The sequence below is a fragment of the Rhamphochromis longiceps genome, linkage group LG23, assembly GCF_057381845.1.
Source record: "Rhamphochromis longiceps isolate RC_006_pf linkage group LG23, R_longiceps_female_GT1.1, whole genome shotgun sequence".
In the NCBI taxonomy this organism is placed as follows: Eukaryota; Metazoa; Chordata; class Actinopteri; order Cichliformes; family Cichlidae; genus Rhamphochromis; species Rhamphochromis longiceps.
The window spans coordinates 21794823-21814950 of NC_140578.1; the positions used below are offsets into that span (position 1 = coordinate 21794823).

Sequence of the window (20128 nt, forward strand, 5' to 3'; positions counted from 1 at the left end):
GGTCAGTGAGAGGATCAAGTAAGTTCATAAATACTCTCATATATGTGGGTGAGGCTCGAATTTAGCTTTGGAAACATTCGTCAGACAAACATATTTAGATAATGAACTGCCTTTTTGTTTCAGTACATTATATTGAAATGTTTCTTCTGTTTTTTTGTTGTTGTATTTTTTACTGAAAGATGAAACCAGAGTGAAAATTATATTAAAATAATTTATCTTCAATGACCAACCACTAAATGCAACTCTTACAAAAGCGCGTTGGTAAATGAAACCAAATTGTGGTAGCGACTCTCAGCAGAGATTCAGGACTATTTTGGCTAAAATATATACCCACTACTGTGGCAGGAAGCCTTCAGAGAATTACTTGCAAAAGGGAAAATCTGCCCACTTTTGATAATTGGCAGTTGTTTCAGACCCTTTCTATAAGCGATGCGTGCAAAATGTCAATTTTTTTTTAAAGGTTTTTGCCTTTTTAAACATTCCTTTGAAAAGGAAAAATAGAGCATTTATAAAAACAGATTACCCCTTCCTCTTAAAACAATATGTAAAAAGATTTGATATGATCTGAAATAATTACACTTGTAGCCTCAAAATTATGTTGCAATGTTTGTAAATAAGTAAATAAGTCAGCAAAACTCACTTCTCTCTGATGATAGCGATACTGAGGTGACATCTTGAGGATATCATGGACTTTTCTGTCAGTAAATGCCAGTGTTTTTGCCCCTGTGAGCTGCTGTAGGCCTATGTTAGCTGCTGTTAGTAAAACTTTGTTTTTGGATCTAACATTATTGGACTTGGACACTTAGTGAATAAACTCGATACTCGACAGACACTCCAGCCTAACATTAGGCAGGCTAACAATGAGCATATTTATGCATGTTTATGTGTTAGAGCCCTGAATTCAGTTCAAGAAATGAGGCTTGAGGTGAGAAGGAAACGCGTGCCACATATTTGACCGGTCTCTAGCCACAGACATGCGGTAGATTACGTAGAACGGTGATGTCCATCTTGGCCACTATATTCAAGATGGTGGGACAGCTTTGCAGCTTCAACAAAGCAGCGCCTATAACAGTGTCAACCAGCTGGCAGCCAGTTGAGTTGTGCTCATTGACAAAGACTCATTCAGATTGATTGCAACATGTTGGCAATCTGTCTGTATTTATAAACTACACACCAATTATTTGAACTTGAACAATCTCTTTGAGAGTGATTGCAGTTAACAAAAGTGGTCGTCAGTGTTGAATACCCTCCAGCTCTGTGTAACCATTTAGTCACCACACGTGGTAATCGGTCACAGAATGTGAAAAAATTCAACACAATTAAAAGGCAGCCATCGGTTTTGTTTGTAGTTGTAAGGAGAATGCTGTCCTACTTTTACTTGTGACTGAGCCATTAGCTTGGTCTGAATTAGGAGGTAGCTTTGCTATGCTAACTGTATCCTGTCCCAGGTTGTTGTTCAGTTAAGACTTCTACGTGAACAGAAATCAAAACAAGTAAATAAACTGAGCAAGATCCTTAAAAAGTCCATATACAAAACACATCTCGTGCTTTTTTTTCCACATCCATCAGGCTTGATCTGTACAAACATCAGGGACCATCCCTCTCTGTGCTGTTTTAATTGTAATTTTTGTTCGCATGGGTTCAATATCAAAACGTTACATGTGCTAAAACTAAGCGTCGATCCTATTCCACACATGCCAAAATGTTTTTCTGTTTTTCTCCAAATGTTTAGGGGCTGGTAACTGTCAAATTGATTTTCCATATTTCTCCAGACATTCCAAAGCCCAGGAAGAAGTCCCTGTATAATAAAAGGTTTTCCTCTCAGCCTCTGGTCCTCTCAGTCAGACAAGTTGGTGTGGTGATGTGCTCAGTCTGTGGAAACCCAATACTGAGGGGGACGGGTAGAAATTGGCGTCACAAAGCACACATATGGTATAGTATTACTTTGTGGCGGCGAGTGGGTCTGTGACAGGGAACATGTTGTTCAAATGTCTGCCTCAGGGACGTAACACAGCCCTCCAACTTTTAAAATTAGGTTAACTGTGTTTAATCTTCCCTCACTGTGCCCTGAGGTTAATCCTGAACCCAGTGTAACCAGTAAACACAGCGAGAACGGGACAGTCACATTGTCTTTCTGACTATATTAACAAAATAAAAACTTCCATACAGTTTCCTTTTATTCTGTGGGGTTTCTTTTTTACCTGTTAAACGGCCAAAGAAGCGTTTGCACCGCACGCTGTCCCTCACGAGTAGCGTGTAGGCCACGTCCACATCTTCAAACTCCATGTGGATGCTCTGAGAGCCCAGCCCCACCTCCAGGTAGCTCAGCTCCATGATTGGGTAGCTGTCCCTTTTCTGCAGCCAATTGGTGAGCTGGCCTCTGCTGGGAGGAAACAACATGAGGCATCAGGAGGTAAAGAAAATGTCCTGCCTCGCTGACCTCGATTAAACAGTTTACGTGATGTCTGACACTTGTAATCCATTTGTAAAAGTCAGAGTTTTGTTAGTACAAATCACATCAGTAACTTTTTTCAGGGATTAGGACACCGGGTCAAATCCATATTAACAGTCTGGTTTCCGAGACAGTGCCAAGAACAAGAGAATTCAGCACCTGCAACATGCAGTACATAGCAACTTTTGACGTCACCTTGGAAGAGCATCAGAGGAAAAGCTGATGTGTGAGGGAAGTCGACCTATTATGGCCAACAAATTTCTCACAGAGGGGAGAAAAACAGAAAAGAGCCCAGGGACTGCAGACGCTTTGAGATCAATGTGTTTTCAAGATGTGACCTAGAAACAGGTTATTCTGCTCGGCAGGTTGTGCAATATTAACCAGATCCTAATCAGAGGGTGCTGAGTTTTTCACCACCATCACAAGACATAATTGTTATCTGCCACGTGGTTGCATGGAAAAGTCAGCTTTGAGGACGCTGCTTAAACTTGTCCTTAAGTGGCTTTGATTTAATCATCTTTTTATCTGTTTCGGTTTTATGGTCGGCATACCCCTGCTCTTGGGGAAAGTCTTCACACTTGATTCAACGTAAATCAATCACCGAGGCACTGGAGATACCACAAAGCTAGAAAAAGTGCTGAGATCGTTTTTGTCATTAAGGTCTACATAAAGTACTAAAATAAAACTGCAAAACTCATAGTATTGCCATCACAGTTCAAACAAGATACAATAAATGTAAGAAAGCAAACAAATATGCATCATACAGTGTCTTGAAAATGTACTTGCCCCGTCCTGATTTTTTGCTGCTTACCAAGCAAATTATAATATTAGACAACAATAATCCAAATAAGTACTAAATGCAGTTGGTAACTGACAGTTTCATTCATTAAAGGAAAAGAGTTATCCAAACCTACCTCGCTCTGTGTTACAAGCAATTGCCTTGCATTGTAAAATCATGAATAAAGTGGGATTCACCACATTTTTAGAAAGCTGAGTTCAGTTTCACTCCCCAATCTCAGGTCCGATTACTGACAGACCTGTTGAATCAATAAATCACTTAAATAGAGCCTGTCTGTCAAGCGAAGTAGGTGAAATGATTTCAGAACCAACACGTGATGCCACAATCTAAAGAAAGAGCTGAGAAACAAAGTTACTGACATCTTTCAGTTTTTACAAAGCCATTTACAAGGCTTTGAGACTCCAGTGAGAACCATTATACACAAAAGGAGAAAACTTGGAACAGGCGTGAACCGTACCAGGAGTCACCAACCCCCAACAGCACATCAACGACTCATCCAGGAGGTCACCAAAGAACCAGAACAACATCTAAAGAACTGCAGGCCTCACTTGTTAAGGTCAGAGTTCATGATTCAACAATAAGACAAATACTGGGTAAAAATGGCATCCATGGGAGAGTTCAAGGAGAAAACCACTGCTGACCAAAAAGATCACAAAGACAACGTCTCACATTTACCAAAAACATCTTGATGATTCCCAAGACTTTTGGAAAATATCCTGTGGACTCATGAGACAAAAGCTGCACTTTTTGGAAGGTCTGAGTCCCGTTACATCTGACATAAAACTAACAGCATTTCGTAAAATGGACATCATAGCAACAGTCCAGTCAAACATGGTGGTGGTAGTGTGATGGTCTGGGGCTGCTTTGCTCAAGTAAGGAAAATCCTGAAAGAGGATGACTATCAGTTCAGTTCCTGAAGCACCTCTGAATGACTCAAATTTTTTTTTTTAAAAATCCCAAAATGAGGATTTTAGGGTGGCCTAATCAAAGTTTGGATTCAAATCCTGAACTTAAGATGCTTTGGCATTGACCTTAAACAGCATGTCCAATGTGGCTGAATTGAAACAATTCTGCAAAGAAGAGAGGGCCAAAATTCCCCCACAGTGACGTGCCAGTTATTGCAAACTCTTGATTCCCCCCCAGGTCTAAATAGTTTTTTTCCCTTAAATGAAATCATCATTTACAAAGAGCATTTTGTATTTATTCAAGTTATATTTATATTATATAAATAAGACCATAAGACTTTGTGGACTGGTGCCAGCAGAACTACCTCCAGATCAACGCCAGTAAAACCAAGGAACTGGTGGTAGACTTCCGCAGGCACAAGCATTCTCCACTGCAACCACTGAACATCCAAGGTATGGACATTGAGGCTGTGGACAGCTACAGGTACCTTGGTGTTCATCTGAACAATAGACTGGACTGGACTCATAACTCAGACGCCCTCTACAGGAAAGGGCAGAGCAGGCTGTACCTGCTGCGGAGACTCAGGTCGTTTGGAGTGGAGGGCCCACTCCTGAAGAAATTCTATGACTCTGTTGTGGCTTCTGCTATCTTTTATGGTGTGGTCTGCTGGGGCGGCAGCATCTCTGCTGGGGACAGGAAGAGACTGAACAGGGTGATCCGAAGGGCCAGCTCTGTTCTAGGATGCCCTCTGGACCCAGTGGAGGTGGTGAGTGACAGGAGAACGGCGGCTAAGCTGTCATCCCTGTTGGACAACATCTCCCACCCCATGCAGCAGACTGTGACAGCACTGAGCAGCTCCTTCAGTGGGAGACTGCGGCACCCACGGTGTGGGACGGAGAGATTTCGCAGGTCTTTCCTCCCCACTGCTGTCAGACTCCATAATAAAGACTTTAACTGATCAAGCACACACATCCATACATATGCAATAATACTAAGTGCAATAATCCTTTCTGTCATCGTTGTATTTTTACTCAGTTGTATATAGTATTTGTATTTGTATTCTATTTTTATCTTATCCGGTTGTTCAGTCTGACGTCACTAGCAGTGTCTGGGTCTAAACTCCGCTGCGGGTCCATATATCAAACGATCACTGTGGCATTACTGAGAGTTGAAAAACTGTCTAAAGTCTTTCATCTTTAATAAAATGATTAGTGTTCTGCTCTACCAGGTGTAACAACTGAGTTTAACATCCAGGCATCCAAGAAAACGGAATTTATGACATTTAACAGAGTTAGAAGTTAGCAGGATGTTAGCTCGCTAGCTTCTATCTAAATACAATATAGCATGTCCCTGACTGCGGGGTTTTGGAAACAAATTTAAACGTACAGCTTTCTTATCACTTCCAACATAAATGAAGACAGAAAACTAAACAGCAGTGACGTTTGTAGGGTTACTGAACTTGGGCTAGCTGATATATAATGATGTGCTACGTGACCGCTAGCGACACAGCTATGTTAGCATAATATAAACAAGCTAACCTTTTTTCCACTCGATAAAAGTTACCGTGAGTGTTCTCGGTGGTCAGGAACAAATGTAATCGCATGGCAGGATGCTGTAAAAGGACCAAACTTCAGCCAGGAGAACAACTGAGATAATCCATCCACAATACGAGGTTAGTCATTCATATACTGCTGCATGGGCTGGGCTGTAGTTACATCCTAAGGTTTTAAAAACTGAGCTTAAATAAATGATTAGCGGTAATAAAAGCCGAGGGAGGTCAACAGGGATCACTGACTGTTTTAGGAGCTTTTTGAGATCAAATAGAAGAAAATACAAAACATTAAACATGTTAACAACACAAAAGCCACATTAAACGCAGACTACTTTAGACCCGGAAGTAGGATTCGTCGCGTCATCACTGAACAACCGGATTGTATATTTATTTTATTTTATTCTACTGTATATAGTATTTTATTCTATTCTGTACAGTTGTGTACTGTATTTATTCTTATTGTATTCTAATTTTTGCCTCATAACTTTTGCACTGTCCACTCCTGCTGTGACAAAACAAATTTCCCACGTGTGGGACTAATAAAGGTTATCTTATCTTATCTTATCTTATCTTATATTAAAATTGGTTTATGATCTGACTCTACTGACCAATCATACTGGAGCAAGCTTCGGTTGCAGAAGGAAAGGTAAGACTACAGTTACTGAAATACAATCTTGAAATGATTGCCAATCATCTGATGATGATTTAATGTTTTGTTAGCTTTTTAAGATGCTTTTTGCATCAGAAGCAGAGTAGTTGATGGGTTCCAAGACGGCACTGACGGTCATTCATGTTTGCCTTCTCTGTAGTGTTGTTTTTTGTTTGAACAAAAACTTTGTGATTTATCTGGAGCTTTAGAAACTCTTGTCCCCAATTCTGTCACTACAGTTCGTCCCCTCTTCACCGCTACCAAACTAATCACTACTGGCTGAAGTGAAACACATGTGGGTAAAGGATGCTACAAAACTCCATTATGCTGGGAAACACAGAGATTTACTTGGGAAAGACTGGCTTAATCAGCTTTGTGTGAACAAAATTGCTCTACTTACTGCAAATCTGATGTCATTTCCAGGAAATAAATACGTTGATTTGAGACAACCAGCAGCGAGGGAACCTCCCCAGGTTCTCCAAATTTGACAGCTGACATCTGAAAGTCCAGAGAAAAACAAGCAAACAGAAGGGGGTAAATGACAAAAAGCTGGAAAACACTGACTGTCTTAGCAGAAGAACAGAGAGGCTCTCCTGTGCTGATAAACTCTTTTACAACATTGTAATGAGCACCATAAAGTCAACAATAAACTATTAAACAACCACATTATCAGATGAAACCAAGCTCTGTAAGTTTTCTTGTATCATTTCCTCCAATATAACGCAAGAAGTAAGAGAACAAGTGAAAAATGGAGCAGCCCCTGTCACTGGGTAAATAAACATAACCAAGATGAATGGTGTGTGACTTCCTGTTTCCAGCTGCTTGGTCCTTTTTGCTCTTTGTACAAGTGTCTCATAGAGACAAGCAACAGCCTGGTGATTCGAAGAAGTCTCAAACAACATTTAATGACGACAGCAGTGCACAAGCTACACAAAGGAGCCAAAGAAGAGGAAGAAGAAAAAGAAGAAGAAGAAGAGTGGGGCTTCAATGGGATCCTGGGAGATTTACTGTCAGAGTTCGTCTTGGCTGACTGAGATGAAACCGCAGATGAAGGGTAATAGGTCTTAAAGTTGTCACCAGCTATTAAGTTGGAATTTTTTTCACCCCACTGGGGAGATAATCTAAAGTTTTTTGTTGTTTTTTTCCTTTAAAACCACAGTCACAAAAGAAACAATAACACCGACATATAAAAACGCTGCACTGCCAAAATTGAGCGATCAGTCATAGGCTGCCATTGCCGGCAAACTTGTGCTTTAACATAGAGTCTGGAAACAATAGTGTTTCCTGAATTACACTAATGCCAGTAAAGATTTAAAGACCCTGAAAACATATTTTCTCAATCTTCTCTTTACTGTGAATTATGAAACCATACAATAATACATTTTTTTCTTTGGTTTTTAAGCTCTAAGCTCTGTGTGAGGCTCACAAACCTTAAGGAAAGAATGAAGTTCTTCTTCTTCCTCAAAGACTTCTACATCCAGGAAAAGCTTGAGCCGATGGTCCACCACCTCGTAATCCTCAGACAGAAGATCCAAATCATCTAAAAAATATATATGAGAAAAAAAAACTAAGTCATGATAAGTTACAAAGTAACTAAAATCAGCTTTGTATTTATGCTTTCAGATGATTCTACATTAATATCGTTATAGCGTAGCTTCCTGGAAACACTGGGAAGCCTTGCATACAGTATTTCTTGGTTTTTATGAAACCATATTCAGAGTTTACTGTAGCAGACTGCAGCGCTGGCCAACAGCCCTCATGCAGAAAGGCATTTAAGAGCAATAAATCCACCAAAGAACAGCAACAGAAGTTATTAGAACTGTGATGGATGGTTGTAGCTGATCAAAAACAACAGGGCATGGATCTGCAGAGACCAAAGCTGAGGCCTTTGATTTGAGAAGAGTGCAAACAGAGATCTGATTAAAACAGCCTTTGAACTTTCAGATAACTGCTTTTAAATGGGGAGAGGTGCATGCACACACAAGCATACGCACAGGTTGACGAGTCTTTAGAGACCGGTTGAAGAGGTGCTCTGGAACAATGGATGCACTGTGTCGCTAAAAAACCCCCCAAACAAACCCCATATTCAATGTGCGTCAGTGTTTTGGGATGAGTTCTCCAGAACAAAACTGCCATTTCAGAAGGACAGATTACATGGCTCTGCAACTGCAATCTCACAATTGGAAAAAACACAGAGGAAAAAAGATACAGAAAGCTATCATTACGACTCGGCCTTCCCTCTCTGAGGCTTTCATTCCTCTCCCATCACTTCCAGCAATGACTCCAATCTGTCTTGTTGCACATTTACCATGTGGTTCATCTAAAAATGGCAGCCAGATGTGGGGGGGGAAGTCAGATGCTGTCACAGAGATACAGAGCAGCTCAGAGGATTTCTGTGCCACACAATATTCATAAATATTTCTCAGTCTGCGCTCACTTTCAATTAGGACTTACATCTGTCTTTAGCAAAGGCAGTAAAGCCGATGTAAACAGTTTAAACCACATGCCACTGCTGATGTGTTTTACAATGACCACGCGAAGTGCAGAATTTGAGTTTGAAGCAATAAAACTCCACTTATATTTTACTGCTGTTTGGCTTGTTCTTCAATAAACAGTGCTGCCAACAACGTTATTTTAGATGTAAAAATGTATGTATGTGTATGTTGGGTATGCATGTCAGAATTTCACTTGGGTGCGGTTAAAAGGTGCATGTTTAGCTGTATTGTTTTTAAAACTATACTACCGGCTAACAGCCGAAAGGTTTAAAGCATGATTCGAAAGAGTTCAACCACTACTCTTTATGACAAGCGCTCGCTTATCCGTCCAAAGATGTGCACTGTGCCTGCAGTTAACTGATAAGAAGAGTTGACATTTGAGGTGAAGTGATGCTTTCATTACCAAGCTCTTCATTTCTCTTTTACGACAACAGAGTGTTGGAATAGTGACTATAAAATGCTCTACAAGCCTAAGATACAGTGCTGTGAAAAAGCCTTTGCCCCCTTTTTGATTTCTTAGTTTTTTGCATGTGACGCTTATATGTTTCAGATCAAATAAATTCTAAGTTTAAGGTTTTTTATTTACTTGGGTAATCTTTGTCAAGAATTAAAACTTGTTTAATGATTGGAAACATGACAAATATCCAAAAAATTGCTAAATAAGGAAGGGGACAAATACTTTTTCATAGCAGTGTATACAAAAGCCACAGTGTAACATCTGCTGTGCATTGTGCCCGCTGCCACAACAAAAGAAAAACGAAAAGAAAAAAGAGAATAAGGAAACAGTTCAGTCGAGGGTACAACAGTTATTCTGTCTTCCTGCCTTTTGTCACTGCAGAGTTGCTCCAAAAAGTAAACGGTAAACGTCCTGTATTTGTATAGCGCTTTCCCTATGGACCCCAAAGCGCTTTACACTACATTCAGTCATCCACCCATTCACACACACATTCACACACTGGTGATGGCAAGCTACATTGTAGCCACAGCTGGGGCGCACTGACAGAGGCGAGGCTGCCGGACACTGGCGCCACTGGGCCCTCTGACCACCACCAGTAGGTAACGGGTGAAGTGTCTTGCCCAAGGACACAACGACCGAGACTGTCGGAGCCGGGGCTCGAACCGGCAACCTACCGATTACAAGACGAACTCTAGAGCCACAATCGCCCTTTATCGTAATAAAGGTAACAAGCTAACAGCTAGACAAAAGAAACAACAGCATGCTCAATTCAAAATGATTAAACAGTCTAATGGGTGCTAAACCACTTAAATCCAAAGTATTAATAAGAACTTCGGCATTCACATTTACAAATATTATAAGAGGAAAGATTGTAAGAGGAAACGGAGAAGCCTTTTAGCCTGTGGCCACCCTCAGCCTTTCCACATTTGGGTGTGACTCTCAATAAACCACCACCTGGTCGTAGTCCATGGCCAGGTGATAGCAAACATTTAAATATTAGTAAGTACAAAGTTAATGAAGTTGTTCATCCACAAACACAGACTGTCTAAAAGCCCCCCCCTCCCCCGACATAAATAACAGACATTTATAAAATCCTAAATCACATGAGTTTGTGATACAATAAAGAAATAAAGAATACATCTCAAAGTCCATGAATATCTTTAAAAAAAACAACATATGTGAATTCATTATATATACATTTTATGACTATAGTTTTATCTATGCACCCAATGAACTAATCATAAAAACAACAATAACACCAATTGCTTATTTAATCTTCCAGGATACCCTGTTGACAGATAATTTATCCAATCAGCTTCGCTTTGGAGGTCTAGATGACTGTGAATGTCAGGCTATAGGGAACGTCTCGTTGTAGTATCTGATTATATCTAATTCTCAGCTCCTCTTACCTTCCCCACACAGCAAAATCCACAAGGCCACTTTAATTAGTGTGCCACATGTGTGGTCCTAAAGTGATTCTGTCACTCAATCTGTCTTTTTTTTTTTTACCTGTATGTGGGTGTAATAAATGATTCCCTTTAATCATCCCATTACAGACCACACAATTCAAATGGCCATTGTGAAGTACAGTACACACCGAAACCAGTAGTTAGGGTACTGTAATAAACAATAACATGTGAGCATATACAAATGTCACAGTGTAACATGTATCCAAATATTGTGCCATGAGCCAAAGAAAACAAAAAACAAAGAGAAAACAAAGGCCTGAACATTTAATTTTATGCTTTAGTTATTTTTGTGTTTATATGATGTTTGAAAGTGAGGAGGAGGAAGGGAGGCTAAGACAGTTTGATCTGAAGAGAAAAACACATGAACTGGTTCCTAAATTTAAATCCATATGGTTAAAAAAGATTAGTGGTGATGCAATCTGCTGAACCCTATTCAAGTGAAAACCTACTACTTACATGCAACTTTCATTAGTAGTCTGAATTGTTGTATTGAATTTATTTTATTTGTTCTAAATGTTTTGTTAAAATTCCTATTTTAAGACCTTAGTGTATTTCCATTTTGTGTATGTAGTTAAATGTCAGGTTAGTATTGTCTTTCTGTCACAGTAAGTCCTGTCCTGGGTTGAAATCTACTGGCTGAACAGCCCAAACGACATAGACGCGGATTTAATGTATGAACCGGGACCCTCATTACTTGCATTGTCTTCAAAGGGCAGACTCACCATTAGGGGTGGACCTTTCTGCAGGCTGTGCTTGCACTTGAGGTGGTGTAGCACCAGTAGTGGTGTAGTGGTAGCTGCCTGCTAGGTCCTCTCTACTTTGGCACACTGAGTTGCAGGAAAGGTGACTGGTCTGACTTGGACTATCTCCAATGAAGAAAGAGCTTCCTTGGGCAGTGACAAACATGGACTCTTCTGCTGCGGTAACAGCTTCTGGGATGGGACTGCTGCTGCTACTAGCATCTGTGTAATCATCCTGATGTAGAACAAAGAAAACATTAACAATTCTGAAAATCAATTACCGCAGGAGACATGGCAAAAGACAGTGAATAATTTAACATATGGGAAATACCTTATTAGCACTTTGCATGCTCACAGTTATGTCCCGATGGTCATCGTCACTGTCGGTCCTGAATGAACGCTGGATGGGTGTACTGCTGTAGGGAGACGTTTGAACAGCCACTTGGACAACATGGTCACTGCCACATTCTGGACAAATCTGACTTTTTCCTGTAAATACACACAAAAAGTATATAGTAAAGGGGACCTGTAAGGTTTTTCCTTATTTTATGTCATAAAAACACTATTACAATGATGCAATCTCATATTAAACGTTGCTAAAAAAATATTCAAATAATGAGGTCAGTATATCTGGATCATGAGAAACTGGGACTGTTGCAGATAGCGGCACATCTTTATAAGATTAATGGTGTGGGCCTCCAAAACAGGCCACACCTATTCTTACATTTCTTGGTGTACCCCTCCACAATAGGCTGCACTTCTTTTAAAGATTACTGGTGTACCCCTCCACAATAGGCTGCACTTCTTTTAAAGATTACTGGTGAGGCCCTCCACAACAGGCTGTACCTCTATATAAGCTTATTGGTGAGGCTCTCCAAAACAGGCTAAAGAAGCCCCGGCAACCTGCTGTTCAAACCTTCTGTTTGCGAGGGGCAGCAAATTTGAGAAAAAGAGTAGGCTTAATGGGAGGGTGGCCTTGAAGAGAAAGGAACTAAAAGGCCTTTCTTCATTCAGTAGATGAATGGAGTAGCTACACCAAGACGCGGTAAAAGATACGACTTTTCTAACCTGTGACTCATGCAGAGCTTCTCTTGTAATATCCAAGAGATAGAAATAGGTCCAGTTTAACAAAGTTACTGTAACAACTGTATGGAAATCAAGATGTATTGTTTTTTAATCAAGATATGTTGTTACATATTTTTCATGTCAAGATACAAAAAGACAAGGGTTGTATAATAAACCTGTTTGAACTTAGGTTTTGTACTCAAGAATAACAGGATGTTTAAAAGAAATCTGAAAACAACAGAGGAGAGTGACAGAAAACATGCATGGATATGTTTCAGGTCAAAGGAGATTATATTTTATCTACAAGGAGTGTATTCTGTAACCCACAGGCAAACAACTGTCTACGTCCAGACACGTGCAATGTGAAAAAATCTTTTGTTGCCCAAAATGTCAGCAGAACCACAGACTAAGCACACTAACAAAAGGTGTATGGTTCCAAAAAAAACTCTCCAAACATTTGTTGAACACAGTCTGTACAAGCCCGTGCAGGTCTTAATGTCAGGTTTGGTTGGATTGCGGGTAGGAGGCTGCTGGAATGATGACTATTATCTGCATCCTGCTGAAGTGGGAACTCTTGGCTATGGAATCCACGAGATAACGTGTTTGACGCTTCGAGAGAGGCTGTCTAAAACTAACATTTTGTCTTGTGAAATCATGGGAAACTGATAGTTGGCAAGTACTCTGAAATCAAATGAATTTGGTACTCGCAATGTGTGACCTTGTGTCATTTCTGCTTTGGTTTTTATGGTAGCACAAAACCTGCAGACCCACATATATTAATCATTAAAAAAATCTGCCTCTTACTATTATAGCATTATTCATTATCTTACTGCATTATTCACCATTTTTATCTTGATAAACAAGATAAAAATGGTGGACATTTTTGGCTTAGTTTCCTCCTGACTCACAGACCTTCTGTTTGCAGGGTATAGAAATGTATATGAAAGTTGGCTTAAAGCAGTGATTCTGAGACATTTTGGCCATCCCCTAGATCAGAGTCCAAAAAGTAAAGCTTCACACCCACCACCGGATTATTGAATTATTATCATTTATTTATGTTTAAACTGCTCATTTTAGTTTAAACTGCCCTTTATTATATCTTTTTATTGGCCATTATGACCAAAATGGCATCTTTTTGTTCACAGTGCTTTGTGCCTGTTTGCCTGTGAAAATAAGTAAACCTATAATTTACTCACCACCCATTTTCATTAATAATAAAGAACCAGCCCAGCTGAACTTTAATAACCTGAGGTTAGCAAGACAGCAGCAGCAAACTCTTCACCGTTTATTTTTATCATTCAATTTATTGTGTATTTTGACCCTGGTCTTCCACCGACGACGTGCTGTAGCTATGTATCCCACCACTATTGCTTGACCCACAGTTTGAAAAGCACTGGCTAAAAAAAGAAAGCTTAGGGCTCAAAGAGAACTAAGGGTTATTTTGTTAATCATGCAAAGCTACTCTAGGAGAGTCTAAGAAAAAACATATGGAGCTGGAAATGAGCACAAGATTGTTTTACCTCTTTATAGACCTGTCTGTGCTTTTTTTGGAACGATTTATTTCTCTGTGCAAGACATTTAATCTCTCTTTGTATACAAAAGGTGCTTTATAAATAAAATCTCCTCATCTAGAAACATCTAGTACTTGGCTATTTAAGGATAGTTTAGTTCGTGAGAGTGACCATGATTCATCAGGGATGACTCAGTTTCATGGATGAATCAGAATGAGTGTTGTAGTGTGCATGTCTGTGCACATGTGTGTGTGGGCTCCTCTCACATGTGACGATGACAGATTCAGCTATAAACTAAAGCCAGATATCACATTGGTTTGGCAGTTTTCTATTTTTTTTTGTTGTATTTTTTTAACAAAAGTGCATTTTGTTGCCTTAAGTGCATTTTTCCCCATTTCAAAACAGCTCCAAACATCTGGCTAGTGCAAACAGATCAAAAGGTTTTTCTTAAACTCTTTTTGCTGTTTGTACATTTTTTCCTCTGCACATTTTAACTTTATGGATGCCAATTTAAAGAGAAAACATGCAAAAATACTTAAAGAAAGAATAATATTGATTTTATCTGCCTGGAGTGTTATATACATATAACACTCACTTTACTGAGTGCCTCTTCCTGTGTCTGTTTATCAACTGTTGACGATGAACGCTGCAGGAACTCACTCTCACCTTTGCTGGCCCACTGTGCCTCTATCAGCTCCTCCCCGTCCTGTTCCTGCACACCTTCTGATAGCATCACAGCTCCTCTCCTCTTCGTTGTTCGTTCACCGGCTTCCTCTTCATCGTCCCCTCCCTGAAGAATGAATTCTGACCTGCAGCGAAGGCACTGCAGGCGAATGCAGCTGTGACAGAGCTCAGAAACCCGGCGTTGGTTTTCCTCCACCACATTAGACAGTATGTCAGTCAGAGCCTGGTCAGCAAAAAAAAAAAAAAAAGTTTGTTAACAAGCAGGAAAACCAAGACATTTCTGCTCACTAAACAGTTCTGCAGGAGTCAAAGGTGGTAATAATACATTTTTTACAGCAGTTCAGAGATATACAAGCATTCTCCACACATTCCAGACAATATTAACTTTTTCCTGTAACTACACAAAAAAATTATATAGAAAATTAAAGGGTACCTATAATGCTTTGTGTTATTTTATGTCACAGATATACTGTTACAATAGAGGATTCTCATATCAAACATGGGCAGGCAATTTTCCCACGAGGCCGCATGAGAAACTGGGACTGTCATGGAGAGCTACATCTTAAGTTTGTGCGGTGCTCCACAACAGGCTGCACCTTATTATTAGACAATATGTCAGTCAGAACCTGATCAGCAAAATAAAAAATAAGAAATAATTCTGGAGGAGAGAAAGGTGGTAATAATACATTTCTGCCTGCAGCCCATGAGATATACAAGCATTCTCTTTGCTTTTCTCTCTGACAGGCGACTGCAAGCTAAAAACTGAAGTATTTATATAAAATGTCTTAACACATAGGCGTCAAACTCTGGCCCGCAGCCTAATTACATTTGGCCCGCGAAGCCACACCAAATTACTATCAGAGCTGGCCTACTGGTATTATACAGCTAATATATATATTGTTTAGTATTAAGCTTTGCTTGTTCCATATTCAGTTTTTCAGCAAAACGTTTTTGAGTCCATTAGAAAAGATTCATTCTTATATCTGGAGGAATAAATATATTTCAATAAATATTAACGTTAGCCCGCGACTTTGTTCCAGTTTTGAGTTTTGGCCCACTGTGTATTTGAGTTTGACACCCCTGTCTTAACAGGATAGGAGAACTCGAGAAAATATTAGAATGGGTTTCCATAAACTACTACGTTTGACAAATTTCTGAAACTAGCAGTCATTCTTAGTTCTTTCCTTAAGTAGAACCTCAAGGTGCTCGTTTGGTTTTACACGTAATTCAGTTATGTGTGTATTTAAACATACATTACATATTAACTGAACAGCTTTCTGCTTTTAACATTTCATCTGACACAGGTTTTAGATTGTACTGCTGTTGATTGTCGTCAGGTACACAAAGGTAACATGGACTGAGCAGAGGACAGCCTGTGAACATGCCCAGACAACTACAGCATGTCCCAAGAAGTCAGTGGGTGGGTGTTCTTATTTACATACACTGCTTCATTGTACGCACCTTGCACGTCATCCGCATTGATGTGTGGGAAAATTGACAGCACAAACAACCACTCCTGGCAACAGAAGTTTGTGTGCATGAATTTAAATGTGTGAGAGTTTTTCAGCTAACCTGCAGTGCTTGCTGAGGGTCATCATCTAACAGGACGTAGCGTCTCCTTCGTTTGTCCTTGCTGATGTAGTCAAAGTAAAGTTCTACAGCTGGAAACTGATTTTCTAAATCCTGAAAGATAGTCAAAGTCATTTATCAAGTTGATAAAAACATTATATTTTCCTTTATAGACGTAAAGATGTTAGAGATGAAGATGAAGAATCTCCTTTCATACCCCTCGGGTCCACGCAGCCTCAGTTGTTTCCACCTTAGCCAGGCTATCCAGCTCCAGACGGCATCTCTCCTGGCCACACTGCATGTCCATCTCAAGCACTAAGCCCTTTTTGATGCACAAGAACACCTCCCTTCTTCCCTTCCTCTGCCACTGACCTTCACCAAGCCCCTCCTCTTTGTCAGATAAGACACCAACAAGCAGAGGGTGACAAAGGTCCACTAAGAGAAAAGAAAAGTAGTAGTCAGAGAAAGCAGATCATAACTGGAGGAGATTTGTGCTGATTATCCTTCAGAATAACTGCATTTTGTTAAGTCGAGCACATATTGAGTTAGATACTGTTTAAAATGTTTCTCAATTTTCAACCTCCCTACCTCCTAAATCCTCTTCTTCTTCATGATTGGTCTCGCCACTTGCTGCTCTAGCAGACCTGTGGCTCTCTGGACTTGGCTGAGGTGAACTCACTACTCCCTGGCTCATCACCAGCCCATCTACCATGCTGTTATCCAAGGTGGACTCTGTCAGCTGAGGGGTCTGACCACCTTGCAAGGTGGACTCCATTTCCAGGTCTGCATCCACGTCAGAGGCCTCATTTCTGGGTTCAGAGGAAAGAATAGGTGGTGGGAGGACTTCCGGGACCTTGTGGGAAGACGGCAGCAATGGCTGCTGCTGTGGGATAGATGTAGTGGTAGTAGCGATGGTGGTGGTGAGGCCGTTGGAGAGGGTTTGAGAGCAGGAGGTTTGCTGGTTAACAGTGGTGGTGAGCGTTAAGGGTGAAGCTCCATCTAGATGGTGTTCATATCTTAGCCAGTCTTCTCCGAGTTGTTCCCTGAAGCTGGACATGCGTTCAATCTCCTGCTGGTGCTGAAGGACGATGCCTAGAAGAGGAAAAAGAACAGAAAAAAAAAAACCGAAAAAAAAACAAACATTCATGCTCGTATCCACCTCTATACTTTTAGTCTTGGACTTTGCATGACTTTTCTTAGTTGAGCATATGATAAGGTTATTTGATACTTTAGCAATATTTAACAAGAGCATACTCCATTACTACAGTACAAGGTAAATCATAATTTTTGCCTTTATGTTGAAACTTTAGACGGCAAACATGTTTTGACAACAAACCCTGTGTGGAGGACAAGGGTCTGGACTCATAATCAGTATCACTGGGTTCGGATATACTGGCCCTCCGCACTTTCACCTTACTCTGAAACAAAAATTGACAATTTTTCATTAAATATCAGAGAAAAGCACTAAAAAAAAGCATATCAACACCCAAAAGAGCATCACTCCCACCCTATTTTTCCTTCTGCGAAGGTTTGAGACAACCGCTTCGCCGATGGACAGGCTGTCACTCAGCTCCCCCATCCCACTAGATGCTTCCTGGTAACTGCGTTCTGCAGGCATGGTGTAACCTGAAGGCAAAGTCTGCACCTGGACCATCAGCGGCCCTGGTTTTGGCAGAACCTGCAGAGAAGAGTACTCCAACTTTACTACCACAAATGATTTTAAGTATTAATTCCACATTTTCTTTTCCAAATACAGTGCAAATAAATGTAGATTATACCTTGCTACAAAGTAGGGCTGCTCGATTATGGCAAAAATGATAATCACGATTATTTTCACTGAAATTGAGATCTCGATTATTTGACGATATTTATTTAACAATAACAATGTATTGAATGATGGCTTTAAAGATTGTCAAAAAATAATATAAAATAGTGTGCAAATACTGATAACAGTGCAAATATTTGCAATATAAAAAATAAATGAAAAATGTAAACATCTATGTTTAGTGAACTTTGCAGTGTTGCTCTGTGGTGCAGCTACGACACTGTAGCAAAGTTTACACACTATGTCTACTTGATCCACGTCTGACTCCGCGAACCCATAATGTTTCCACACCACTGAAGTTTTTTTTACCTCTCTTTTCAACCAATGGCAGTCACTCTCCTCTCCAAATAACTTCTGCTTAGAGTTGGGGGACCTCTTAATCAGCGGTCCCCAACCCCCGGGTCCCCAACCCCCGGGCCTCGGACCGGTAGCGGGCCGCGAGAGTAGAGGCTCAGGTGTGAAATGTATAGTTTTCAGGGTTTTTAATCGGCTTTCAACGTTATTTTGTTATCGTTTTTATTGTTTACTCTGTTTTCCTGGGTCTTTTCACGTGTGTTATGAATAAATTTTCTTTTTTTTGGTACCGGTACTAGTTTTATTTTGTTGTATTTATCCGCGACACCTTAAAGGCCGGTCCATGAAAATATTGTCGGAAATAAACCGGTCCGTGGCGCAAAAAAGGTTGGGGACCGCTGCTCTCAGTGTTGTGACGCGTGTTCGAAATGCAGAGAGGTGAGCTCGATTTGCCACACGGAGCAGCGCGAGAGTAAAGCACGAGGGAGGGGCTAATAATTGGCTCAGTCATTTTTAATGATCGTTGAAAGCCCAGATCGTAATCGTGATTACAATTCGATTAATTGGTATCAGCTCAGACGGCACTTTAAACAGACTGAACTCTCTCTTAATGCACCACCGCATAGACATTGCATGTTCTCCCCATCCTTAACGGACAAGGCATTTAACATATGGACAAAGCTTGGAATAACATCAATGACTGCTCTTTTCACGGACAATATCTTTTCCTCATTTGAACAGCTGGTGAACAAGTTCAAGATCCCTCAGTCACACTTTTTCAGGTATCTACAACTCAGGAATTTTGTTGCTTCTAATACTGACTGCTTTCCGTCCTGTCCATGTCCATCCCTTTTGGATGATATTTTTGATTTTAAACCAAATGCTAAGCGGGTTATAAGTGATGTTTATGAGCTGTTAAGTGATTTTAGGCTGTCCACATTGCAATCACTTAGGGAACGATGGGGAAGTGATCTTGGCCAACGGATTGCAGATGAGACTTGGCATAAGATAATCAATAGAATTTCTTCGTCATCTATTTGCCTTAAACATGTGGTGATTCAGTTCAAAGTTGTTCACCGTCTCCATTGGTCTAAAACTAGACTGAGCAAAATCAAGGATGGGTTTGACCCCACATGTAACCGGTGCAAACGAGAGCCTGCTTCCCTATTTCACATGTTCTGGGCATGTCCAAAACTGGGTAGCTTTTGGAAAAGCATATTTGAAACCATGTCCAACATATTTGATGTTCCAATTGCACCCTGCCCGTTTATAGCTATTTTTGGGGTGGCGCCTTGTGATGCTAGTCTTTCCAAATCACACTCTGATCTTCTGGCCTTCTGCACTCTTTTGGCCCGTAGAATGATATTATTGAAATGGAAAGAGCCACTTCCACCTGTATATGGGCAATGGGTTAAGGATGTCATGTACTATACTCAGCTGGAAAAGATCCGCTACACTGTAAAAGGTTCGGTTCAGAGGTTTTATGACACATGGCAACCTTTTCTTACTTACTTTGAAAGATTAAGTCTGGATACTATTGCTTAATGTGCGTGTGAGTGGGGTTTTTTTTGGGTTTTTTTGTTGTTTTGGTTTTTTTGTTGTTGTTTTTTTTTCCCCTTGCTGTTGTTCATTTATTTTATTATTTACTTTGTATCTGTAAT

The 20128-nt window shown here is 40.3% G+C and overlaps 1 protein-coding gene across 2 annotated transcripts in view; it reads right to left on the reverse strand.

The window, feature by feature from the left end:
- stk11ip (serine/threonine kinase 11 interacting protein) overlaps nucleotides 1–20128 on the reverse strand; it is a 49188-nt gene that overhangs the window by 16683 nt on the left and 12377 nt on the right. Inside the window, exons 12-22 of one of the 2 annotated variants that reach the window (XM_085398848.1) lie at nucleotides 17856–18026; nucleotides 17685–17766; nucleotides 16937–17440; nucleotides 16566–16783; nucleotides 16352–16462; nucleotides 14762–15002; nucleotides 11851–12008; nucleotides 11502–11754; nucleotides 7789–7898; nucleotides 6759–6856; nucleotides 2202–2380 (exon numbers count right to left, since the gene is read on the reverse strand). In XM_085398848.1, the coding sequence (XP_085254974.1) occupies nucleotides 2202–2380; nucleotides 6759–6856; nucleotides 7789–7898; nucleotides 11502–11754; nucleotides 11851–12008; nucleotides 14762–15002; nucleotides 16352–16462; nucleotides 16566–16783; nucleotides 16937–17440; nucleotides 17685–17766; nucleotides 17856–18026 (2125 nt within the window). Of the gene's footprint in view, nucleotides 1–2201; nucleotides 2384–6758; nucleotides 6857–7788; nucleotides 7899–11501; nucleotides 11755–11850; nucleotides 12009–14761; nucleotides 15003–16351; nucleotides 16463–16565; nucleotides 16784–16936; nucleotides 17441–17684; nucleotides 17767–17855; nucleotides 18027–20128 lie in introns of both variants that reach the window. The other variant, XM_085398847.1, reaches the window with a different exon arrangement.